The following is a 22,118-nucleotide window of genomic DNA, read 5'->3' as shown; positions in this document are numbered from 1 at the left end:
AAAGCTGCCAATAAAATCAAGTTTAAGGCTAAGAGAGCAACACCTGCAGTGTACAAATAAATTCTACCAGAAATTTCACCGAAGTTATTTCATTACAAGCATCCCACAAGAAAGAAATACAGGAGTATGTAATCATACATAATATGAAGCACTAAAGAGAAGCAAAAACCTCCTTTTTTTTCCCAACCTAATTTTAAAAGATTATATTTGCTTATGGTATAAATGTCTTCAAACTACATTACAAATACTTTCAAGGTCAAGTCACTTTTTTCTGCATTAACTGCAAATAAATCTGAACTTACCTCCCAAAGTGCTTTGAAGTCCTTCTGCTCAATTCGAAGGAGCTCACTATGTTCCCTGGTAACAATGGTAGCATGGCGAGGAGTGTTATCCAGAATGGACTCTCCAAAAGCAGTTCCTATTCCAAGAGTGCATATTGTCACAGCATCCTTTGATTAAAAAAAAAAAAAAAAGACACATTAAATATTTCAGGATGTTTGGAGAGTCTTTGTGTCATATTTCCTAATACCACTGCCTTGTGATTCTTCAGCCATCTGCTTAAAAAGAAAATTAATTTAAGTGTCAACAAGAAAAAAATCAATATTCTGGTAAACAACATGGGAAGCTTTAATGTGGAAACAAGTGGGACCTCTGTTTTCTGTGATCATCAGTTGAATTAGACATTTCTGAATGCAATGCTGAGAACACAAGAATCATCTTCATCTTTATAAAAAACTAAGATCTCTGTTCACCTAGCCCTAAACACTGCTGTGATAAGATCTTTAGAAATCTCAGAGGTGACAAGAACATAACAGGAATCAGAAATGCAATCTCAGAATATAAACTTCTGTCCTACACAGGCTACCCTCATCAGAAGGAAAATTAGCCTGCTATGTTTCCTGTTGTGTAAACAGAACTTTCAATTATAACATTCTCTTGTATTTATACTGCATTTCTCAATTGTACAAGCAATGTACCTGTACAGTTGAATCAACTCTTGGGCCATCTGTTGAAAATGCTAGCAAATCTTTCAATTGCTAATAGATGTTTGCCAATTAACTACCAGACCAAAAAAAAATAATTATATTCAAATAAATCAGGGATTTCAAGAAAACTATTAAAGTTCAAACAACCTGGAAAAACTGTATCCATGGACACAGCAATAAGAAGGTCCCAAACAAGCAGCAAAGTCCACTTCAAAGCAGTCTATATGAGCACATGCCATTCTAAATGATGTCCAAATGAACCTCCCTTGGCCAGGAACTCCTCTGTAGTAGTTCCAGTAAAAATTATAAGCTACTAAAGAAAAAAAAAGTAGCTATTAAACAACTTGCAGAATCAAGATCTTTAGACACATGTTCTATTTTCAGCTCACAAGTTGCTTTGTTCCACATCACAGGCTTGAAGCTGAACACTCACGTCTTTTTTCTGAGATGGGCCTTAACTGACTGTCTGTTAAGTAATTAAAAAAAAATTAGCAACAGCATAAAAAAATTTAAAATCACACAAACTCTAATTAACAAAGGAAAGCATATATGCACACAGACAATTACACGTAAACATATAAAAACACTAATTTTACTCAATACAACATAGGTATATCATAGAGTGTAGTTTAAATCTAAAATGCAGGATTCATGCAACATCTACAAAAATCAAAGCAGAAATGTTTGTTATCCTTGTGGCTGATAATGTAGGAGAGATGCATGAGTGTGTTTCAGCATCATTTTCTGGTTTTAGAATTGCACTGCTTTCCTTCCATGCATCTAATAAGTCATAATAGGCAAATGCTATTAAGATAAAGTTAGTAGCTTTGTAATTGCAATACAAAGACAAAAGCCCATAATAGTCCAGTTCCCTGAACCTTAGCAAATTACTCTTACACAGATGTTACCATATAAAATTGTGTGTTCAGGAAAACAAACTCAATTATGTCTCAGAGAGGATCTCGGAAAAATTTACCAACTGTCAGAAACAAATTTTCAAGGAAGGGAAGTAAGAACAGATTTTCTTTCAAAGAAAGAATATTTGGGAATAAGCACCTAGGCACCTAAATAGAAGTCTCTACAAACAGAATATAATAGAGTTTTACACACTGAAATCTGCCTTCCCAAGCTTACATTTCAGAGCTGAAACAGCCTAGTATAAAGGAAACCTTTCCTATAGGTGGACCATAAACATTGTTTACATTTTTTAACTTCTCCCTCCCTTCAAAAAACAAAACTTATTTTAAACATTTCACCTTCTCTGACTGTTTACAGCCCTAAAGAATAATTATTAATGACAGAACAAACATGAGAAGAAAAGAGGGTTAGTGTTGGTTAAGAAACTACTTTATAAGATAACTTCTGATGAGGCAGCTGTTAAGCTTAAGAAATAAATTAACACTGGGGGGTGTAGGCCAAGAGGCTGGAATGGTCCTATCTACATTCATTAAAGGAAAGTCCAGGCTTCCACCAAGTTCTTTCAGATTTTTTCCCCAGCCATCACAGCTCTCCACAGAGATGCAGTTTCACAGCCAGCTGGGGTGCAGACCCATATATGCCTTCTTCAAGGCTTCAGAGCCCCATTTTCTCACTACCTCTTGTTTACACATCTCCAGCCTCCTGGGGACTCAGGTGCGTTTCCTATTACGCCTGTTAACCTTACACTCAAGAATCTCCTGCTGTTCAGTGAAGACTTCAGGAGGATTTCTTGCAGCTTAAAACTCAGTTTGCAGTTCCCCTCTGCAATCCCAGAAGCAGCAGGGGGTTCTAGTGGCCGATAACCAGCTAACATTCATACAGCTATTTAAAAGGCAGTATCAGAGACTTAGAAAGATGAGATTGCTTCCATTGCTATCTGCCCTCTGTACACACTATAAAACAGTAGCCTTCAAATCAGAGGCTGTTTGTGTATTCAGTTTCACTGACTCTTACTGCCACATGAGACACATGTAGGGAAAGCATTCTTAAACCTTTCCCTCACCCCCCATCAATCTAAGACATTATTGAATTTGCAAGACCATTTTATGGAGTGGATGAAAATCAGAAACAAGGCTCTGCTTTATTCCCTCCCCCACTATCTCAAGGATCATCCCATATCCTCCTCCTTGACTTGTGACCCCTTCTGTTTCTCAACTTGGCAAACAGAATTTTTGTACCGTGCGTAAATAAAACCATGGTGTCAAAGAAACGAAGAAAACAGGGAAAAACATCACTGGTGCTAGGCTCAAAGGGACTGGGACGTTTTTTGAAATTTTAGTTTGTTTAACATTTTGAGTTTATAAGGGAGCTGATGTAGCTAAATTGTTTTTTATTTCATCATTTTCCTACACCTTGCATCTTTATCTCACCTCTGCATCTGTGTCTCTCTAGGACATCATACTATCTCTATGTTTAACTGGAGTTTTGCAAAAGCTGGTATTTTGATACGTTTGCTTATTATTATTTTGACTCAGTTCAGTTTATCGTCAGTAAAAATTTCCTTTTATAACAGAGAAACCAAGGATATACATGAAAGTAAACTATGAAGTGATTTTTCTGTTCCATTACCTGAGTGTTTCAGCCATTCAAGAAATCCTTATCAAACTATTTCTAACCATAACACGGAAATACCTTCAGAAGACACTAAAACTGCAGTTTGCAAACATGTTAGGCCACTCTCTTTAAACAAAACAAGGTTTTGCTTAAAAGAGGCATTATGCTTCTACAGAAACTGTGAGCAGCTTCTCTTCTAGTACCTAATTAAAATATGTATGGTTCAGATTTATACTGTAATACCACATTCATTATTTCTATACCTTTCTATCTGATCTTCTAAAAGCTACCTGCAATGTCTTAGATGTTTTCCTACGTAACCTGGCAGAGAGAAGTGAGATGATTTTTCTATACTAACTTCCAATAAGATAAGTTCAAACCAAAATTATCACAGCCACAACAGTGTGGAGCTCAGCACAAGCCAACACACTCTGCTTCTCAGCTAACTACATTAGTTCATCCAGTCTCTGTGTTATAATGGGTACAGCAGTTCTCACACTCAAACTAAATAATTTAAAGCTAGCTTAGGCATATTTATACTACTAACCACAGCACAAACCTGTGTCACAACTTCACATAGGTTATCTCCAAAATCCACAGTGGCATGCTGAAAGCAGTATTGCAGTATTGCAAGGACTACTCTATTTAAATCCCTTTCCTTGATGCCACTTAATTTAATCACATACCTCCTTTGTCCTCCATTTCAAAGAGCTGTGAAATTCTTCCATTTCTTCCATGAACACCTGAACCTTTCTTCACAGTCATTCCTCTCAGCAGCCCCACTAACTTGTCTTTTCATCCCCAGCCCTTCACCTCTTCTCTTACAGCTGACACTGCTGTCCCATCCAAGCACTCACAGCTCCACCTCTAAAGCTTTTCTAAAAAAGGCTAATTATTTCTTCAGTCAATGCCTTATTTTCAGTTTGGTCTGTTTTTAAAAACTGACCTCCTTAAAGAACTCCACCATAACATAGGCAAGATTGGCTGGCAATAGGCCCTGGCACACACAATGATTCAGCTGGCAAAATACAGCAAAACTGCAGATCAAATTGCTATTTGGTCCTCGTCTTTCTTCTCTTCATTCCTTCACAGTTTATCAGAAAAATCTTTGGGGTAAAAGGCTCTACATCTAATTCAAAAATCACAGTGTTGCAGAATATGAGAGCAATGTAACACTGATGCTTTTGTCATAATGCATTTATCCCCAGCTTTATTCTGAAATGTTGCCAACAGTCATCCTTAGACTGTTCTTCTTCAAAACAGTGTTCAAAAATAAAACATACACAGGGCAGTCAGCAGTGTTTTTAAGACAACACCAAACCAGGAATATCACTAAGAAGAACTTCTATTACTAGAAGTTACTATTCTTATGAGTGGGTAGGCAACAGTACCAAATAAAAATGAAATTCAGAACCTGATCATAATTGAGGATAAAGACCTCTTTCTGATATTTTCTACAGAGGCTGCATTTTCTGTTTATTTTGAAAGTACCTTTACTATGGTTTTTCTATGACTTTTAAGTACGGTATTTATCAAGGTTTCTGTTACAAACAAGTTGAGGCAAGATCAAAATAGTTCACTACCATTACCTCTGGAATTCACAGTGAGACGTTTTCACCTTAGAAAAACTCCTCTTCGGTATCATCTTGATTGTTGAATACCCAGAAAAATCCATAATTAGTTTGCACAGAGAGCAGATTCCACTCAGGATGAACTGGATGAGTAATCTTGTCAAATCTCTGCAGCCATTCCAATGGCAGATGAAATTATCAGCACGTTTTACCAGCTCGGTGGAACAAAACTAACAGTAACAGCAAAATTGTCTCTGGCCAAACTCTTTAAAAACAGGCGTGTATGGTAAATAGGCGAACATGATTTTCAAGGTATCCATTCCAGCGCAGAGCACTGCCTGCACTCGGGTTTGCTTTGTGTTCTAGCACTGCCCTCTCGTGACAGAACACAGCTTTGCGAGCAGAAAGGATAGTTCCAAACCACTATGAAAGCAAGGCTTTATGAGGTCCTAAATATCTGTCTGTCTCTATTAAAGCCCTTAAAATAACAGATGTAATAGTTCCTGTTATTATAATATTAAATAATAGCTAATACAAATATTTCTGTTTATATGAATTCTCACCTTGGTCTTAATCAGTATTACTAATATTTTCTGAGAGAAATCACAGACATCTACATTAGTAAGCTGCTGTGCAGAAAGAATGTTCGTGAATTAATACCTCACTAGTCACACCGAAGTCTTGATCCATTAGTACATTAAGATTTAATTTCTAGTGCAAGATATGTCCCTACATGCTCTGTAGGAACAAAGACTATTAAGACATTTTTAGTAAGGACCAAGTGTACAATAACTTACTGCACTTCTACTGGGAGAAAGCTACCAATCACCAAAGGTGATTGCGCAGAGAATAATCCTGTACATTTATATGAGTCTATGAACTTCTAAACTCAGGCAAACGTCTGTATCTCTCCTGCCCTGCTGGAAAGTCTCTCATTAGTATTAGTGCCATTTATGGTGTAATAGTAACAGCAGAGTGATTAGTCATTATTAGGACTTTGCAAAGGAACCCTTCACTCCAGGGTGATGTGATTGGAAAATGTGCTCCAAGCACCCCTTCATCTACACTGTCATCTATTCCCAGCTGGGAGCACAGTGCTGTCAGGTGAGTATGCCAGGGCTGCCCCAACAGCAATACAATGCAAATTGCCTCCATCATCTGGGTTTGCAATGAGCATAGTAGGCAGGGAGTACCAGCAAGAATGCCTTCGAGAATGACCAGTACCCCATGCCAACAAGCAAGTACAGGCAAGACCAGAATCACATCCAGAAGCTACAGGCAGAAGAATGAGAAGGAGACCAAGAATGGACAAGGAGGGACGTGATATAAACACGAAGTTGGAGCAAAACGAGAAAAAATGTTGGACTCAAATAGTATTTAGTTGTCCCCAAACATCGAAATTATCCAGACAGGAATGGTAAATGCATGGGCTGCCATCTTTTTGGCAGTGAGGCTGTATTCTATGGCAACTAGGCAGTAGTAAGAATTCAGTTCATTGTTCATGTGAGAAGGAAATGTGATGTAAGAAATAACTGCAGAACATAATTTCTACAACTAGAATTGTATGAATTGTAGTTCAACAGCTTCCTACTGGCAGGAAAATGAAGTTAACCTGAACAAGCAGAAAAAAAATATTTACATTATATTAATTAAGAAACTGAAGTGTTTCATACTCCACGTAATGAAACAAATCAACACTCCAAAGAGATTCTTAATTTAACATCCAGATTGTGCAGATGTATTACTTTCTGGGTAAAGAGCACTGATTCTTCACAACAATGTAGTGCCATCTTTTGGCAAACACTGGAAAATCCTGATTTCTTTAGACCTGCACAGAAAAGGCTCTCCTAAGAGCCCAGTACTGTTCCAAACTGTGACAATACCAAACCAGGCCATGCCAAGAATTGCTCAAATTAAGCTAATTATACTCTCAATAAATCTCTACTTAGTACAGTGAAGAGGCTGCTAAAAATAATATGAAAGAAGTTCCTTTGGCATTTATCGTCCTACTGCAGGAAGCAGAAAGACCCAGCACTCAACACACTGCCGGGACTTGCATTCTGACCCAATCTCAATGGTAATGCAATGCTCAACAAAGTGAAAAAAATCCAGTTTCTGCTATGTGTAAAAAACTTTCCTCCATCAGCCAAACTTTGGGTAAAGAATACACCACCACCACCCCCTCTACACATGCTATATTCGGGTGGGGAAAATGGGAAGTGTTCTCTATCAGGTCCTGGGTAGCTATACTACTCAAGTGAAGGCACAACAAGCCCCTTATCAGAAGTACAATCACATGCTGAGCTACATCATAGGACAATCACCAATCTCAAACAGGGGAGCAGGGAATAGACAGATGCTTTCCCAGAGGACTAAGTTCACAGCAGCAAGTACACAACTTGTCAGCATGACATTGGACAACATGGATGGGAAACTCTAGGAGAAGTATCTCATCCTTTTGGATTTTTATTTACTCCAATTTTTATAAATCCAGGAGCACCAAGATACTGAGAAACCACTTTAAATTTGGGGAGAATTTTACTTGTTCTTCTATTTCTTAACACAGAATAGGTATTACCTATAGGCTTCTTGTCCAGCATGGCAGCAGTTCCAATAGTCTGCTATTACTACAATACTTGCCCATTTCTGCAGTGGAGACTGCATTATGCTGTTATTAGACAGCACCATTAGCAGGTTCGTTTTAAACTTCCTGAACAAGAACTGAATTAAAATATTTGTAGGGAATGAATTAACAGCTCTCCAAACTTCAGCGCAACTTCAATAGCACTACTAGAAAAGACAAAGGAGTCTTAGTTCACATTAAAATGTAGACTAATTCCAGAGCATTACATTTCAGTTTCTTGAAATCATTGGATTGATTTGCCTTCCTTATACTAAAGACAACTGAGACTTGAGGAGACTCAGAGAAACATACACATCCTTGTGATATGACAAAATATCTGTACAGAATGTGTCATTATCTACCTCACCATAAACGATATTCTTTCTTTGTAGTACTGACTGGATGGTTGCAATGAAAAATCTATTTTACCTGGTGGTTGCTTGTATCAGACACCTTCACATCCAGTGATCCTGTCAGAACAGCATACCAATTCGTCCCAATATCACCCTGACGGAATACTGGAAAAAGGAAATCTTGTAAATAAGAGCTATCTCTTTCAGTTTAGCAACAGTAATCAATATTTTCTCACATCTTACTGCAATACTGCAGTCACTGCTGGCACTACACAATTTGCCACAAGAGATTACTTATTTACAATTACAGTAATATTTCCAATGACACTGGAAAGCACATATTTTAGTAAACTAGTCAATACACTATGGAAACAATGAAAGCACATACAACCACTTCACTCGTCTCCCAAGTTTACTTCTGTTCTACTGTTCTCTTAGTTAATTAACCAACCAAAGAAACAAAATAAACAAGGAAAAAGGTTTTCTGAACAATGTCTCTTTGAAATTCATAATCTTCCAGTGCAGACACAGCTACCACTGAACTCAGTAAGAGTTCTGGCTGAACAGCAACTGCAAGACTCATGTCCAAGCATTCCTACTGTGCGATTACAGAGCATCAAAATCCCTGCTACTCTAAGTAAACCCCAGTGTTGCATGCCAGATTTTCCTGAGGTGTTTCTGGGACTTTACTAATACCATAGGCTTTCACCAGTTATTCCCCTGGTATGGATTCCCAACACAGGACTACCACTTATTTCCATCTCAGCTTCACAGACCAAGCACAGGCGTCCACCTACATCTGGCCCACAGGCTCCCAGAGCAGGCACAGAGCTGTTGCAGCCCACAGCAGTTTGTGGCTCTGCAAGTCTGGTTTGTGCTAGCCAGGGTGCCTGGAAACCACACACTATCAGTGATGTGCCTTGCTGATACACCTTTGCCCCTGACAGCACAAAGCACTGGCAAAAGCAATCAATAATACATTTGCAGGGGAAGAATGAGGTTTAAGTCCAATGACTGGCTTGTAATCTTTCAACAGAACAGTGGTAGAGAGTCTTACATCCTACTGTATGTCTTGTTACCATAGATTCACTACACACTCATTTGTAGAGCAAGCAGCACTTTAGTCCTGCCTTGCCCCGTGACTGTAAACGTTCCACTGATTCTGCTCTCATCAATCTCCTAGATACAATCACAGACTAACCCCCACGTTTATCAACATAAAATACATAATCATATGAGGCTGTCTTACATGTGATTCCTTTTTCCAGATTTTCATAATATCCACAGAGACATATCTGCTGGAGAAGGTTTGGATGAAATTTCTCAAAAGCTTTCACTTCTTTCAGTCGTGTGAATATTATATCTACATCTTCACTAGAACGTTCCAAAGGCCTGTAAGGAAACAAAAGACAACATTCTCAAGGGCTTTATCAGAGAAACATCCCCACCTGTATGTACTGAACTTACAAATGTTTGCATTAAATTACAAATGGTTGCATTAAATATCACACCATAATATAAACAAATTAAAATGCATTTTGCAACAACATAATGAAATCCTTCCAAGACATCCTAACAACTCAACTGCCCTTTATCAACAATGACGGTTATCATTTCCACACCAGCAGTGTCCAGGAGTCCATTTAGCACCAGTCTCGATGCAGCGTCACTGTAAAAGTATATATGATGATACAGTCCTTATTCTAAAGACCTAAGAATGATATATGGTTTTAGGTTTGTAAGAAAATATTAACTAACAGATGTCCAAACACACAAGAGGTCTGTGGAATCAGTGCCAAAACAGATGGTGTCTATCTGGCAAAACGGGAAGCATTAGTTACCAACAGTAACTCCTACATCCAAGCTTCTATTCTGCATTTTACTGACTACAAACTGACTTTCCTCTTCTCACTTGCAAGGAAGAAGGATAACTTCAATAAGTATATTCCACAAAGTTTCTGTATCTTAGTGTTGGACAAATTAAATATGCAGGCAAGAATCTTAATTTTTCATTGGTAACAGTCACGAGTTTTAACTCAAATGTTTAAAATATTTACAATCTTTGACAGCAACACCTTTTAAAAAACCAAAATTTCAAGAAAAATAAAACTAGAACTCTCTACAACAAAGCAGCATGTAGACCAGCAGTTCAGCAGGTTCAGAATATTATACATATTTATGAAAATAAAGTGAATTAGGTCTGTAACACATTTTAAATGTGATTATCAAATATTATGAATCAGCAGGTAAGCCAAACACTAGCTGACAGCATTATAAAAGACTAAATATAAACCACTAAGGACAGAAAGAAACAGATTTTTCCTAGAACATCATGCTGGATCAGATGCAGAAATTATTCATGTAGAAAGGCATAACAGAAAGAAAGACAACTGTTAGCAATCATTAGACCTATCACTCACTCAAATATTTCTAGTTAATTTTACTAACAAAAATGTCCTTTTTACCAGCTGATGAGCTCATAATGAACAGAAGTCAGGTAGCTACAATGAACAAAGATTAAGTTCACAAATACGTATCTTTATTCACCTTATTGTTATACCCACAGTGTAAGCACTCCATCCAATGAGATTTTTTAAAGACTCCTCTTTGAAATCAAAGACTTCAAGGAATCCAAATCTTTGTCTCAGTGGAGAAGCCCAGATCCTACTTGCATAGAATCTCTGTATCTCATTTTTCTTATTAAATTATGTCTAGGAGGGATTAAATCTCTATCCTCATTTATACTCCTTTACCCTTATTAGCTACAGATGAGAATAATAATTCTCTTGTGTATGCAGTTGCTTCAACATCACAGTGACATCCTCTTACCACTTCAAACTACAATCAACTACAATAGTTCTCTTTTGAATTATTTCAAGTAAGATTTTCACCCATTTCTTTTTTTCTTGACTGTGCACTAGCTGACAAGTACTAATAAGCATTAACTCTCTTGTCAAAATCCTTTTAAGAAGATTAGGAGGTGCAGCTTGCAAACAGATTTACAATCTACTTATACAAGATCCTTACCCAAACTACACTAACTCTTGAAACACTAACTACCTTAATTTATGGACTCTAAAAATAACAGGAAAACCCAACAAGTCAAAAAGGTGAGATCTTTCTCAGAAAATCATCCAGTTCATGATTTAGCTGTTTGGTTAAAATCATGAATTCTTACTCATAAAAATTAGCAAGGATTCAACTTGTTTGACAACAAGATGCCTTTGGATTTTTTTCAGAGCTCCTAGGAAATGTCCTTAGTGTTGAGGAGTGAGGAATTAACAACAGGTATCCCAAGTTGAGGTGGCCCTTGTCCTTAGGAGCACAAGAAATTTTGCCTGTGTAAAATTTCAGACTGTAATGTAGTAATGGTATTAGTAGCACTCAAGCTCATTTCTACCAAGTGTTTATAATCTATAGCAATGAAACTGGTTTCAAAAGCCAAGCATTACTTACTGAGAAAAATGTACCATGCCATCAATTAACTGCTTTTCCACAGGCCTGCAAAACTCAGGCAAAGTTTGACCACTTTTTACAAAGCATCTTTTAATAAAATCATCATCATGGTAATTTGTAATTATCATTAACTTTAATCATTAAATTATCATTAGCTTAAAATTAATCTATTTATGACGCCAAATTTGTTTTCTGTTTCCCAAGTACAAGCTGCCTAACCTGGACTATAAACAGGACAGGACAACATAAATTTATTTCTTCATCACAGCTATCTTATTGTAAACTTGTTTTTTGTAAAGCTTAGTTTGAAGTAATACTTAAGCAGCTAATGTTGTAATATAGTCCTTAGAACCATAATAATTCAATCTATTAAAAGAAAAGTACTACTGATGGCAGATGGAGAATTAGTCAAGCTTTATTTTCACTGTAATCACATGAATTTAAAAAGGCAATGGTATTAATCCAAAAAGGAACCATTCCCCAGAACATGAAGATAGGCTGCAAAAGTCCCAAAAAATATCCCTACACTCCCAATATGGCTCCAAAAGCCCTTGGAAAGAGTTTTCCAGATACCTCAGCAACGTATCTAAAGTCAGTTCTCTGTGATCACCAGTGTTGTTCAATCTCACTGAGTTTAGCCCTCCTCTGCTAAATTACTGCTGATGTAGATTTATTTCTGTTCTGTCACATTGATGCTGATGCTACTGAAGTATCCCTTCACTGCTGATGCAACAGTTACAATCTTACATCCATGAGCAAACAAAGTCAAAAAACGCATTTCAGTGAGTCTTCAGCTAAAGAAAGACTTCTGTCTTGTACCCATTTCTGAAATCTCAAGACCAATGTATGGAATTAGGACCATAGGCTAATCTAAAAGTGTAAATAAATACATTAAATCATTTAAGATTCTTCAGCTCTCATTTGGTAGATGTAGGAGCTAAAGTAAAAGCATTTTAAGGCAAGGCAGAAAATCTATGACTTCATCCCAGTGAATCAACTCCTCCCTCAACTACCCCACCCAATATAAAATAAATTTTAAGTCAAATTGTGCTGACATCTCATTTCACTGTAGCCAAAGCCAAGGGGGCACTTCTAGAGTTGCAAAGCAGGGCTACTAAATAAATTATTAGGAAGGGATGAAAAGAAAGAGTAATTTATTTTCACTACCTTACAAGCCTTTCTGCTTTGTTTGACCCCCAAATACCTTCTTGTTTCTATTACTAATTTGCCTCTTCAGAGCATAATAAGTGATTAGCTGGCAGTAATGTTTTCATACAAGACGTCATCTGCTTCTTCAATACAACATCACAGCATACATATAAAAGTGACAGCATCAATGCTAGTTACGCATTTCTATTCAATTGTGTCAATAAGGTTTTTTTTAAAGATTATTTTACTCTCCTTATTTAGATGTGAAGATTTCAGGAGCATGTTTTATAGAGATAAAACAATTTTCTTGACAATGTCTGCTTCCCTACCTGTAAGAGGCAATTATAAAGAAAATCTGCCCAAAGTCTGTGCTCATAAGGATGTTAAGCTCAACATGAGCTGACAGTGCTGGCAGCCCTGAAAGCCAGCTACATTCTGGACAGGATCAAAAGCAGCATGGCCAGCAAGTCCAGGGAGATAATTCTCCCCTTCTACTTTGCTCTCATGAGACCCCATATGGAGCACTGCATTCAGCTCTGGAACCCCCAACACAGTAAGGACAAGAACCTGCTGGAGCAAGTCTAGAGGAGGGGCATGAAGGTGATGAGAGGGCTGGAGCTCCTCTCCTATGCTCACAGGCTGAGAGAGAAGTGTCCAAGGAGATTTCAGAGCACCTTCCAGTACCTAATGGGGGCTACAAGTAAGCTGGAGAAGGACAAGACCTGTATTGATAAGTCAAGAGGCAATGGTTTTAAACTGCAAGAGTTGAAATTAGATATTAAGAATAAATTTTAAATTCTGAGGGTGGTGACGCACAGGAACAGTTTGCCCAGAGAGACTATGGATGTTCCATCCCTGACAGTGTTCAAGGCCAGGTTGGCTAGGGCCCCGAGCAACCTGGTCTATTGGAAGCTGTCTCTCCCCATGGCAAGAGGGGTTGGAATGAGACAATCTTTAAGGTCCCTTCCAATCCAAGCCATTGTATAAGTCTCTTACGTATTTTTAAATGCAAACTACTTGAGCTTGAAGTTCAAATACAGACAGAGGAAAACTGCTACAATTCTTCAAATACACAAGCTGGGTAAAGTATTTCTGCTCATGTGTAGTATATACAGCGTTATAAAATAACCTGTTTTGATGGTTTCAAGATTAAGTATTTGAATGTTTATGTAGGATATTATAAAATACTTGTTAACCTAGAAGAAAGAAACAAGTTGGAGATTTTTGTTTGCTTTTGAAAACTTAATCCAACTATAACCTATCACTTTCTGTTACCATATGTCCTTTTTTTTAGGTTCTTTCCCATAGTGGGTTTGACATTTGAGAAAGAAAAAATAGAATATATGTGGTTTTACCTTCTTTACCAAGATGCCTCTAGAATTTTAAAACGTTTATTTCTACAAGATGAGTTCAAAAACCTGAATCGTGCTCTAACAGAATGAAAGCATTGAATTTCCTTCCCTTGTTCCTTTTAACTTTTTAAAACAGCAATATTTCAATTCAGACAGCAATGAACAGCCCACAAAAGATGAGCAGATGGATCTATTTCTTCCACTGTTGAGACTGTTTGTAGAAAACACTAGAACAGACAAATAAAACAAGTTCATTGCTGGGTTAAAACCAAAGTATCAATGCAAAGATGCAAAGGCAAACTCTGTGAGCTGGAAAGTACCATTAATAATACTTTAAAATACATTCAGCTATGAAACATGAGCAAGAAGATAGCACCAAGGAATGCCAATTAAAATCAGATCATTTCTCTATGCTCTCTGTACTTTCTTATGTCCTTTCCTGACATGCGGAAAAACAATGTTGTAGGATGCAGAAAAATACCAGTATCAATAGACAATCTTCCCTCAGTGAGAGCAAGCAATACTGAAACTCCCTCCTCCTGGCAATGCTATAAGGATTTTTGACTTTGACTTTTCTCTTTGAGAAAGGAAAGTTTAAGAGTGGAGTACCAGTGACCTATCAAAGCATTTTAGACCTGTAGTAAGGCACTTAAATGCTAACAATAAATGAAGTTACTTTTAATCTGAAATAGTTTTCAGAAAAGGGCAATGAAATTGCAATGGCAACAAAATGGCAACAAAAGGTAATTAATTCCCACCAAGAGATAATTTTCACTTGTTACAGTAGTATTACCAAATCTGTTTTCAACATTCACATAACAGATACTCTTTCCCTCCTCATGGGAACAGCCTCATCATGAGTCTTTTAAACAATAGTCAAATTACTGTTCTTTTCTCTTGAATGTCATTTTAAGAGACTTTGGGATTCCAGCTCAAATTTTCTCTGACAAACAGGAAATAGAATTTATTTAAACACTGTTCTCTAAGACTCTTACACACCCAAATCATTCTGGAATTTAGGGGGAAAAAAAAAAGAAACACAAGTAAAATTTCTCATGTAGTTTTCAATAAATTACTACTGTCACCTACACTCAGAATCCCTATGAAAATCTCTCAGGTCTGGGTACATAAGGCACAAGAAATACTGTAGATAGTCCTGATCTGAGTACAGATCACAGGTACAAAATGACCAGCCAGTTAAATGCAGATTGACTGGCTGCCAGCTGCAGACAGAATTTGTTACAGTTGAGTTCTGTCTTCTTTAGTAAGGACCAAAGGAAGGCAAATACAGAGGACTCTACCTATCTCATTATCACATTACTCAATTAACTTTGATCAATACATTGAAAAATTATTGGAGAGTTAAACAGAGCATCCAAGCGTACTCATTTCTTTACACACCCTGATGTATAAATTATGTATCCTTCCAAAAGGCCAATTTTTATATCTGTATATGTAGTGGAATGGCAAAAGATGTATTTATTAACTAATTATACTCATAAAGACTTATCTCAAGTCAAAAATATACTACCTGAACAATACAGATCTAGTAGGAAATAGACTCTTCCACCTTCATTTGCTGTCTAGAAAGACAGAATAATTCAAGATAAATCAAAATGAAGAATTACATTCTTTCATTTGTGAGAATCTTTACATATTACACATGCTTTGTTACCAAGATGTGACTAAATCTTACTGAATTAAACCTCCAAATTTCAAACATAAACTGGAGCTCAGGACACTTAAAATTCCATTTGACAGAGGTAAATCCAAATGAAATTATATTAACCAGCACTGTAGCTTCATAACAAACATTGAAAGCACTTTAATATGAAGACAGACTCTGAGATACACAGCAAATGAAATCTGTAATTGAACAATATGCAAGTGATGATATCCCTCGATTCAAACTCTGGCCACCACTATTCACTAATAACACCATGCCAAATGCACCTTTCCGGATTTAGGATCTGCATTGTTACAGCTAGTGAAAATTTAAAATTTACAGCAACAATGAAAAAGGTTTTACAGATTGACGTTTGCACGCATTTTGACAACTGATAAATGCAAAGGTGGAAGGGAAAGTCAGTTCAGAAACATTAATGGATATTGAAAAAGCAGCAGAAATATTAACTGATCATGCCAAATACAGTGCAGAAAATACAGCACAAAGGAAGTATCATTAAAATTATAAGCTTTGTTAAATGCAGCTAATTGTAAGACACAGACAAAAACAGAGGTCATGCTAGACAAGAAAAATGCTTGTATTTAGAAAATATCTTGTGAACACCTGACTTTTGAAGCCACAGTTTCTATTTGCTGGTTTTTTGCTTTTTTATTCCTTTGCTGGAATATGGAGTTTTGTTATAAAATAAATTTATCACTCAGAGTACAGGATTTTAAAGATCAAATCCTAACATGTCAGAAAGAATTCAGGCAATGAGACTTTAGAGTTTCCAGTATCAGCAGGTGAAAGAAATGCACATGTAGCATACCAATTGTGCAGCCACTACACAAGACTACCAACTAGATTTGAATATATCATGCCCTAAAAGGCATGTGCACATACTGCCTTGTTCTGGTGGCTTATGACAATGTTTATACATGCCAGGGTAATTACTTTCTCTTCCTCTTAATACCTGTCCATGGCACAAGTGTGTAACTTACAGGAATCACATGTAAGAAATGGAAGCCAATACTGCAAATGCGTAAGCTGGAGAGCAAAGAATAAAACAGCTTGAATTTGTTTAAAATACAACTCCTGCTCTCACTAGGGTTTAATCTGAATTCAGATATTTGATAAAATGCACAGACCTACAAACTAAACAATTATTTTGGCTTCTCTATGAAAACATGGAAAGGAAAAGCCTTTTTTATTATTCACCAAAGACTGTACCTTTGCCCTGGACTAGAAAATGAGGTGCATGATGTGGAAAGATAAACTTATTATTCATCACTCTCAGAAGACTGCACCCTCGCATGAGCACTAGAAAGCATTTAGGCTATGTCTACACAGTTCTGTCTCTGAGTTTCCACATCCACTGCAGTGCCTTCTGCTGCTATATCCCCACACAGACCTGATCCAAGCATATACCAGCTTAGTCACACACTATACAGAGAGGAAACACGAAGCACACAAGCCAACCGGAACTGCAGTGTATGCCCATGCTTTTGTTCAGATCTAAACTACATGAAAATGGTAATGTTCTTATGGATTTGTTATAAATAATAAGGGAGAAATTTATATAGAAGACAGTGTAAGTTTTACCAATTGCACAAAAATATATTTTAAAATAAAATAGCATCATAATGCAACTGTATTCATAACATTGCCTGATTATAAATCTATATCCCATTATCATTGACATAATTAAAGATTATAGAGGATGACAAGCATTTTCTCTATTTATTCTACAACAATTCTTTCAGAATATCAATTCTTTATTCTAGCCTATCTGTATGCTCACAAGGGATTTCTTGTTTACTACTAAGCAAACAAAGCTTGCATCTCAAATACATGTTACACTGAACTAAAAAACCAAATCTTGATTCAAATATGTTGCTGTAATGTTATGTAGCTTCAATGTGAATTTACATTCAAATCTGTGGGAGGAACAGGTCTGAGATACCACGCAGTATGCATTATTTCGGGTTTTTTAAACATAAATGATGCAAGACTAACAAGGATGATAAGGTTATAAAGGCTCAGTATGTATGGTATGTCCTTGAAAAGCCCATTCCTACTTAAATAATTTATAAGTCATTAGGCAAAGATGGTAACATTCTTAGCACAACAGGCCATTGAAGTTACATGCTTTGCCCTGTGATCTGCCCTTCCAGTCTGCTAAGGCACTGAAGGTTACTTTTAATTCAGAGAAAAACATAAGATGCCATAGCCAGGTATGAAATCCTGGGATCTCTAGCAGGTGTGCATGCTGTACATGCCTAAAAATGTGCATCTGAATCCAATTAAAACAATTAAGTGAATTCATAAATGTGATCAGATTTAGAAAAACAATAGTTATGTAAAAAACACTTTGTCTACCATTCAGGAAAGATACCGTCAACATGGAAATTTCTTTATTAGACTTTTTTTGGTGTGAAAGAACACATGAGAATAGAGAAGACATTCTTCCTATGTTTACTGTACACACATGCATAAATCAGTGACCTTTTTTTAATTATGTGCAGAGCAGACATACAGAAAGTGCTAAGATTAGAGGGATACTTCTGCTCCCCAAGAAATCAGTGGTAAGACAACTATTACTTCAAATGTAAAAGGACTGGCTTCCTCAAGAGAAAAATTATTTACATCTCCAGGTATAACCAGGATGTACAGTTGCTCACCTCTGATCCTCTCTCTCTCCTGCAAAAAAAAAAAAAAAAAAAAAAAATACACCTGATAGAGCACAGTGTTCTGAAATTTTCCTTACCTTTACACTTGTAATCTTATATATAAAGAGTGTCCCATGTATTTGATTTTTGAGTGTGGATCTTTGACTTTTGTGGCCAGTAACTACACATGGAAGCTGCATGGACAAAGCACCAGTAGTCCCAGAACACAGCATCCTACTAGTAATAACATTTATCCTGTAACATTTTGGGAGTTCTGCATTTTCCTATGTGCTCTAATTTTAGATGTTAGTAGTTCCACTTTGACACGTGATTTGGGGAAAAACCTGAAGAACAAATACAAAACACATAATTTCTATACATTATGTATTTTGCTCCTTACATTTAGATTTTTTTTTCACATAATTATACTGGATAATTCATATTACATATTATTTTAATTGTCATTGTTGAGGCTCACTTAACATTCTTAAGCATACCAGTTTTAGAACTGTCTTCCTCCTGGAAATATATTCATTGACTTAAACATACTAAAACTCTATTATTTTAGTAAAAACACATATTACTCTATAGAGAACTTACTCATTAAATGATCCCATATTCACAGAATTCACACCTAGGATAGAAAATGCTGTACAATTTTTAAAAAGCTTAAAATATTGATAATAATTCAAATTAGTATACTGATTAGATATACAAGTGAGTAAGTTAATTAAAAACTACCTACATTTTCAGGTGGAAAAATAGAATAAAATGCATAAGCGTACTTCCTATGATCACAAAGCAGAGGACAGAAGAGACCAGGAAAAAACCTACAATCTTTCATGTTATGTGTTTGTCCTATGTATAGAATGCTTTCTGGGAAAGGGTAAAGCATAATTCTTAAGATCACTTGGAACTGATTCTTTCTACTCAACACATTGGTGCTACCAGCTTACTTCAAATAAAAAAAAAAAAAGTGAAAGAAAATAGCTCTAAAGAAATTTGTGTTATAGAAAGGGTCAGCTTACTAATTACGACAGAGAGATTTCTAAATTAAATGCAACAATATATTTCCTAAATACATCATCTACTCCCCAACGCTACGTAGTTCATTAAGCCTTGAATTTTAGCTTACAATTTGGATCTCACAATATATTGCATGTAGGAAACCAGAAACTACAGGATCACCTATCTAAAACTACTGGGACTCATACCCACCTTCACATCTGCTCGACATCAGTTTACAGAGAGGCCTCACTTTGGTTTTTAGACGGCTAGATTACCATCAACAGTTCAGTTTGCATTTACTTTACGAGTGCTTTCAACATTCATACACATTATTTGATCTCTAAGAGGTTAGTCTTAAATCACATGTTACAGAGGGGATCAGTTTCTGTCGTAGATGGCTGGAGTCTAGCTCAAAAGTTCCATTAACTTATTACACTTCGCTACCTGGACTGCTAAGGAAAACCTAATGAGAAGTGTAGTCCTACGAGACTGAAGTTTCCTGGAAAGGGGAGAAACTACGAGAAGGGGAAGGTCCCTTCTATGTGCAGAAAGGGTTCTCTCCACAGCACAGCCCCAAACGATAGCACCTGTCAAAAGCCGGCTCACGATGCCCAGATAACTGCCCAACACCACCTGAGGGAATTCCGAGAGCTTTGTTTTGAGCTGCATCTATATCTGCATCTATATATATCTGTATCTATAGTCTACATTTTTGTTAACTAAATTCCTGGACCACAGGAGACACAATGAGTGTTCAGACATTAAATGACTTCTGAACTTATCCAGGAATTAAAGGTATGAATACAGCAAGGGGCGTTCAAACTACCCACCACGCGACTCGACACTGCGAGACTTTGGGCTACAGCACCCGAGAGAAAGCATTCCAAAGAATTTTTCCTTTTCCTTTTTTTTTTTTTTTTAATAGTAATAATAATTGGCCCGTATTTTTGGCAGCGCGCACACCACCTCTGAGCACACGTCAGCCAGCCGTGCCTCCCACCCACGCGGTGCCGCCGCCCGCCCGCACCCGACCCGCAGCCGGGAACAACCGCGGGCCCCGGGGCGCCGCAGCGGGGACAAGAAGGACTCGTCCTTTCCCTCCCGCCTGCGAGGACGCTGGGCGGGGGCTGTGCAGCGGCTGCGGGAGGCGGGGGCGGTGTGCCGAGCGGAGGGGAGGCAGCGGCCGGTGCGCTGGGGCGCCGTGAGGGCAGGCGAGGGCAGAATGCAGCGGGTGTGCCACGGCCGATGCGGCGGGTCCGCGGCTGGCAGCCCCAGGCTCCCTCTCCGCCCCGGAGCTCCCCTTCCTCCACCACGTGCAGTATCTGCCCGGCAGGGAGCAGCAATCCCTATGGGGACTGCCTGTCCCCTCCGCTGCCCGTAGTATTTCCAGCCCTCATCCTTCCCGCCGCCCTGGCTTGCCCCAGGCGTTTCACTTCCCACCTGCACGCTCCTTATGTAAGGCAGGATCTGATGGAGAGCGGAGATGGGGGGTGTCAGCGCTCACACACACATACATATACACGCATACACACAGCATCCCTCCGCAGCCGCTCCTGGGAAGATGCCGATACCTTTTATCCAGGCACGCGATCCACTCGCCGGAGGACGAGGAATGGGAGGCGTGAGCGGCGACCATGTTGGACCGGGATCAGGTTGCCGAGCACCCGGCTGGCGGCGGCTCCCCCCGCCCGCGCGCCGGTCGGTCCGTCCGTCCGTCCGTCCTCGCTCCCTCCCTCCCTGCGCGCACGGCGAGATGGGCTCGCCCAGGCCCCGCCGCCCTCACGCGTCGCGCCCGGCTGCGACCTGCGGCCGCCGAGGTACCCCGGCCCTGCTTCCGCTCAGCCGGCAGGGAGCGGCCCGGGGAGGGGGCGGAAAGAAGTCACTCCCCTTCTAAAAGGTGGTGGTGTTCCCCTCCGGCTTTCGTGAGCTCCTCAGTGCCCACACCTGAACCCGGTTTACTGATCCCTGCCCTTGCTTCTCCTTGACTTGGTTTGAATTGGAGGGGTGATACAAACGTTTTAATTGAAATAAGCAGCTCAGGAGTATTTTGTTGGCGCTCCAGACCACTGTGTGTCTGTCCCGTCCCCTCCGCCCCCAGCAATAAACGCACAGTGGGTGAGTGAAAGGAAGGTGCAGTCCACATTTCAGGATTTTTCCTGGACCCTTCCTCCAGTCTGCTGTTCATCCTGTCATCGCCTATGAAACTGTGTGCTAAATTCTGTCATTTCTTGTGCTGGAAAATGGGCTGGGCAGTACAGCCTGTGAAGAGGATTTGGCACTTGGAAGGAACCCAACACATAGCATGAGAAAGGTGAGTCTAGAGCGCAGTGAAACACGCCCACACCCTTCTGTTGTGCTAGTGTGGCCTGCAAAGTGCAGGGGTTTTTATGATACTAGTGTATACATGATTTTAAAACTGACGAGGAGATGAAGGAATGTAGAGCAGCAGGTCTCCCTGTTTTGCAAACTGTACATTAAATGTTTTCTATGAAATGTTTTCTATGAAATATTTTCTATAAATTGTTTCAGATAGCATCTTCCTAAGTAATCGGTGTATGACCATAAGCTTCCACCTACAGTCAATACAAATTGCCTCGAGTGCCTTGTGAGAAGGGTAGGAATCTCAGCAGGATGTTTGGGGCTTACATGTAGGTCATAGCAAAGTAAAACTCAAACTGCCTTCCTTCAGGCTCATAACTCCTCTCTGCTCTACAGTGTGGGGACAAATGAATAATTCAAATGGCGGTCATCTG

General features: G+C 38.6%; 1 protein-coding gene across 1 annotated transcript in view; it reads right to left on the bottom strand.

The window, feature by feature from the left end:
• The window catches only part of RAPGEF4 (Rap guanine nucleotide exchange factor 4), a 147,144-nt gene extending 125,544 nt beyond the window's left edge, over nucleotides 1–21,600 (bottom strand). The window contains exons 1-4 of the mRNA XM_058840359.1: nucleotides 20,937–21,600; nucleotides 9,315–9,457; nucleotides 8,142–8,230; nucleotides 303–449 (exon numbers count right to left, since the gene is read on the bottom strand). Coding sequence (XP_058696342.1) covers nucleotides 303–449; nucleotides 8,142–8,230; nucleotides 9,315–9,457; nucleotides 20,937–21,001 — 444 coding nt within the window. The 5' untranslated portion in view covers nucleotides 21,002–21,600. The remainder of the gene's footprint in view (nucleotides 1–302; nucleotides 450–8,141; nucleotides 8,231–9,314; nucleotides 9,458–20,936) is intronic.
• Nucleotides 21,601–22,118: the final 518 nt, after the last annotated feature.

This window comes from Poecile atricapillus, chromosome 5 (genome assembly GCF_030490865.1).
Source record: "Poecile atricapillus isolate bPoeAtr1 chromosome 5, bPoeAtr1.hap1, whole genome shotgun sequence".
NCBI lineage: Eukaryota > Metazoa > Chordata > Aves > Passeriformes > Paridae > Poecile > Poecile atricapillus.
Note: the sequence above shows the minus strand (reverse complement) of the source record. Positions and strands in the feature narration are given on the sequence as shown.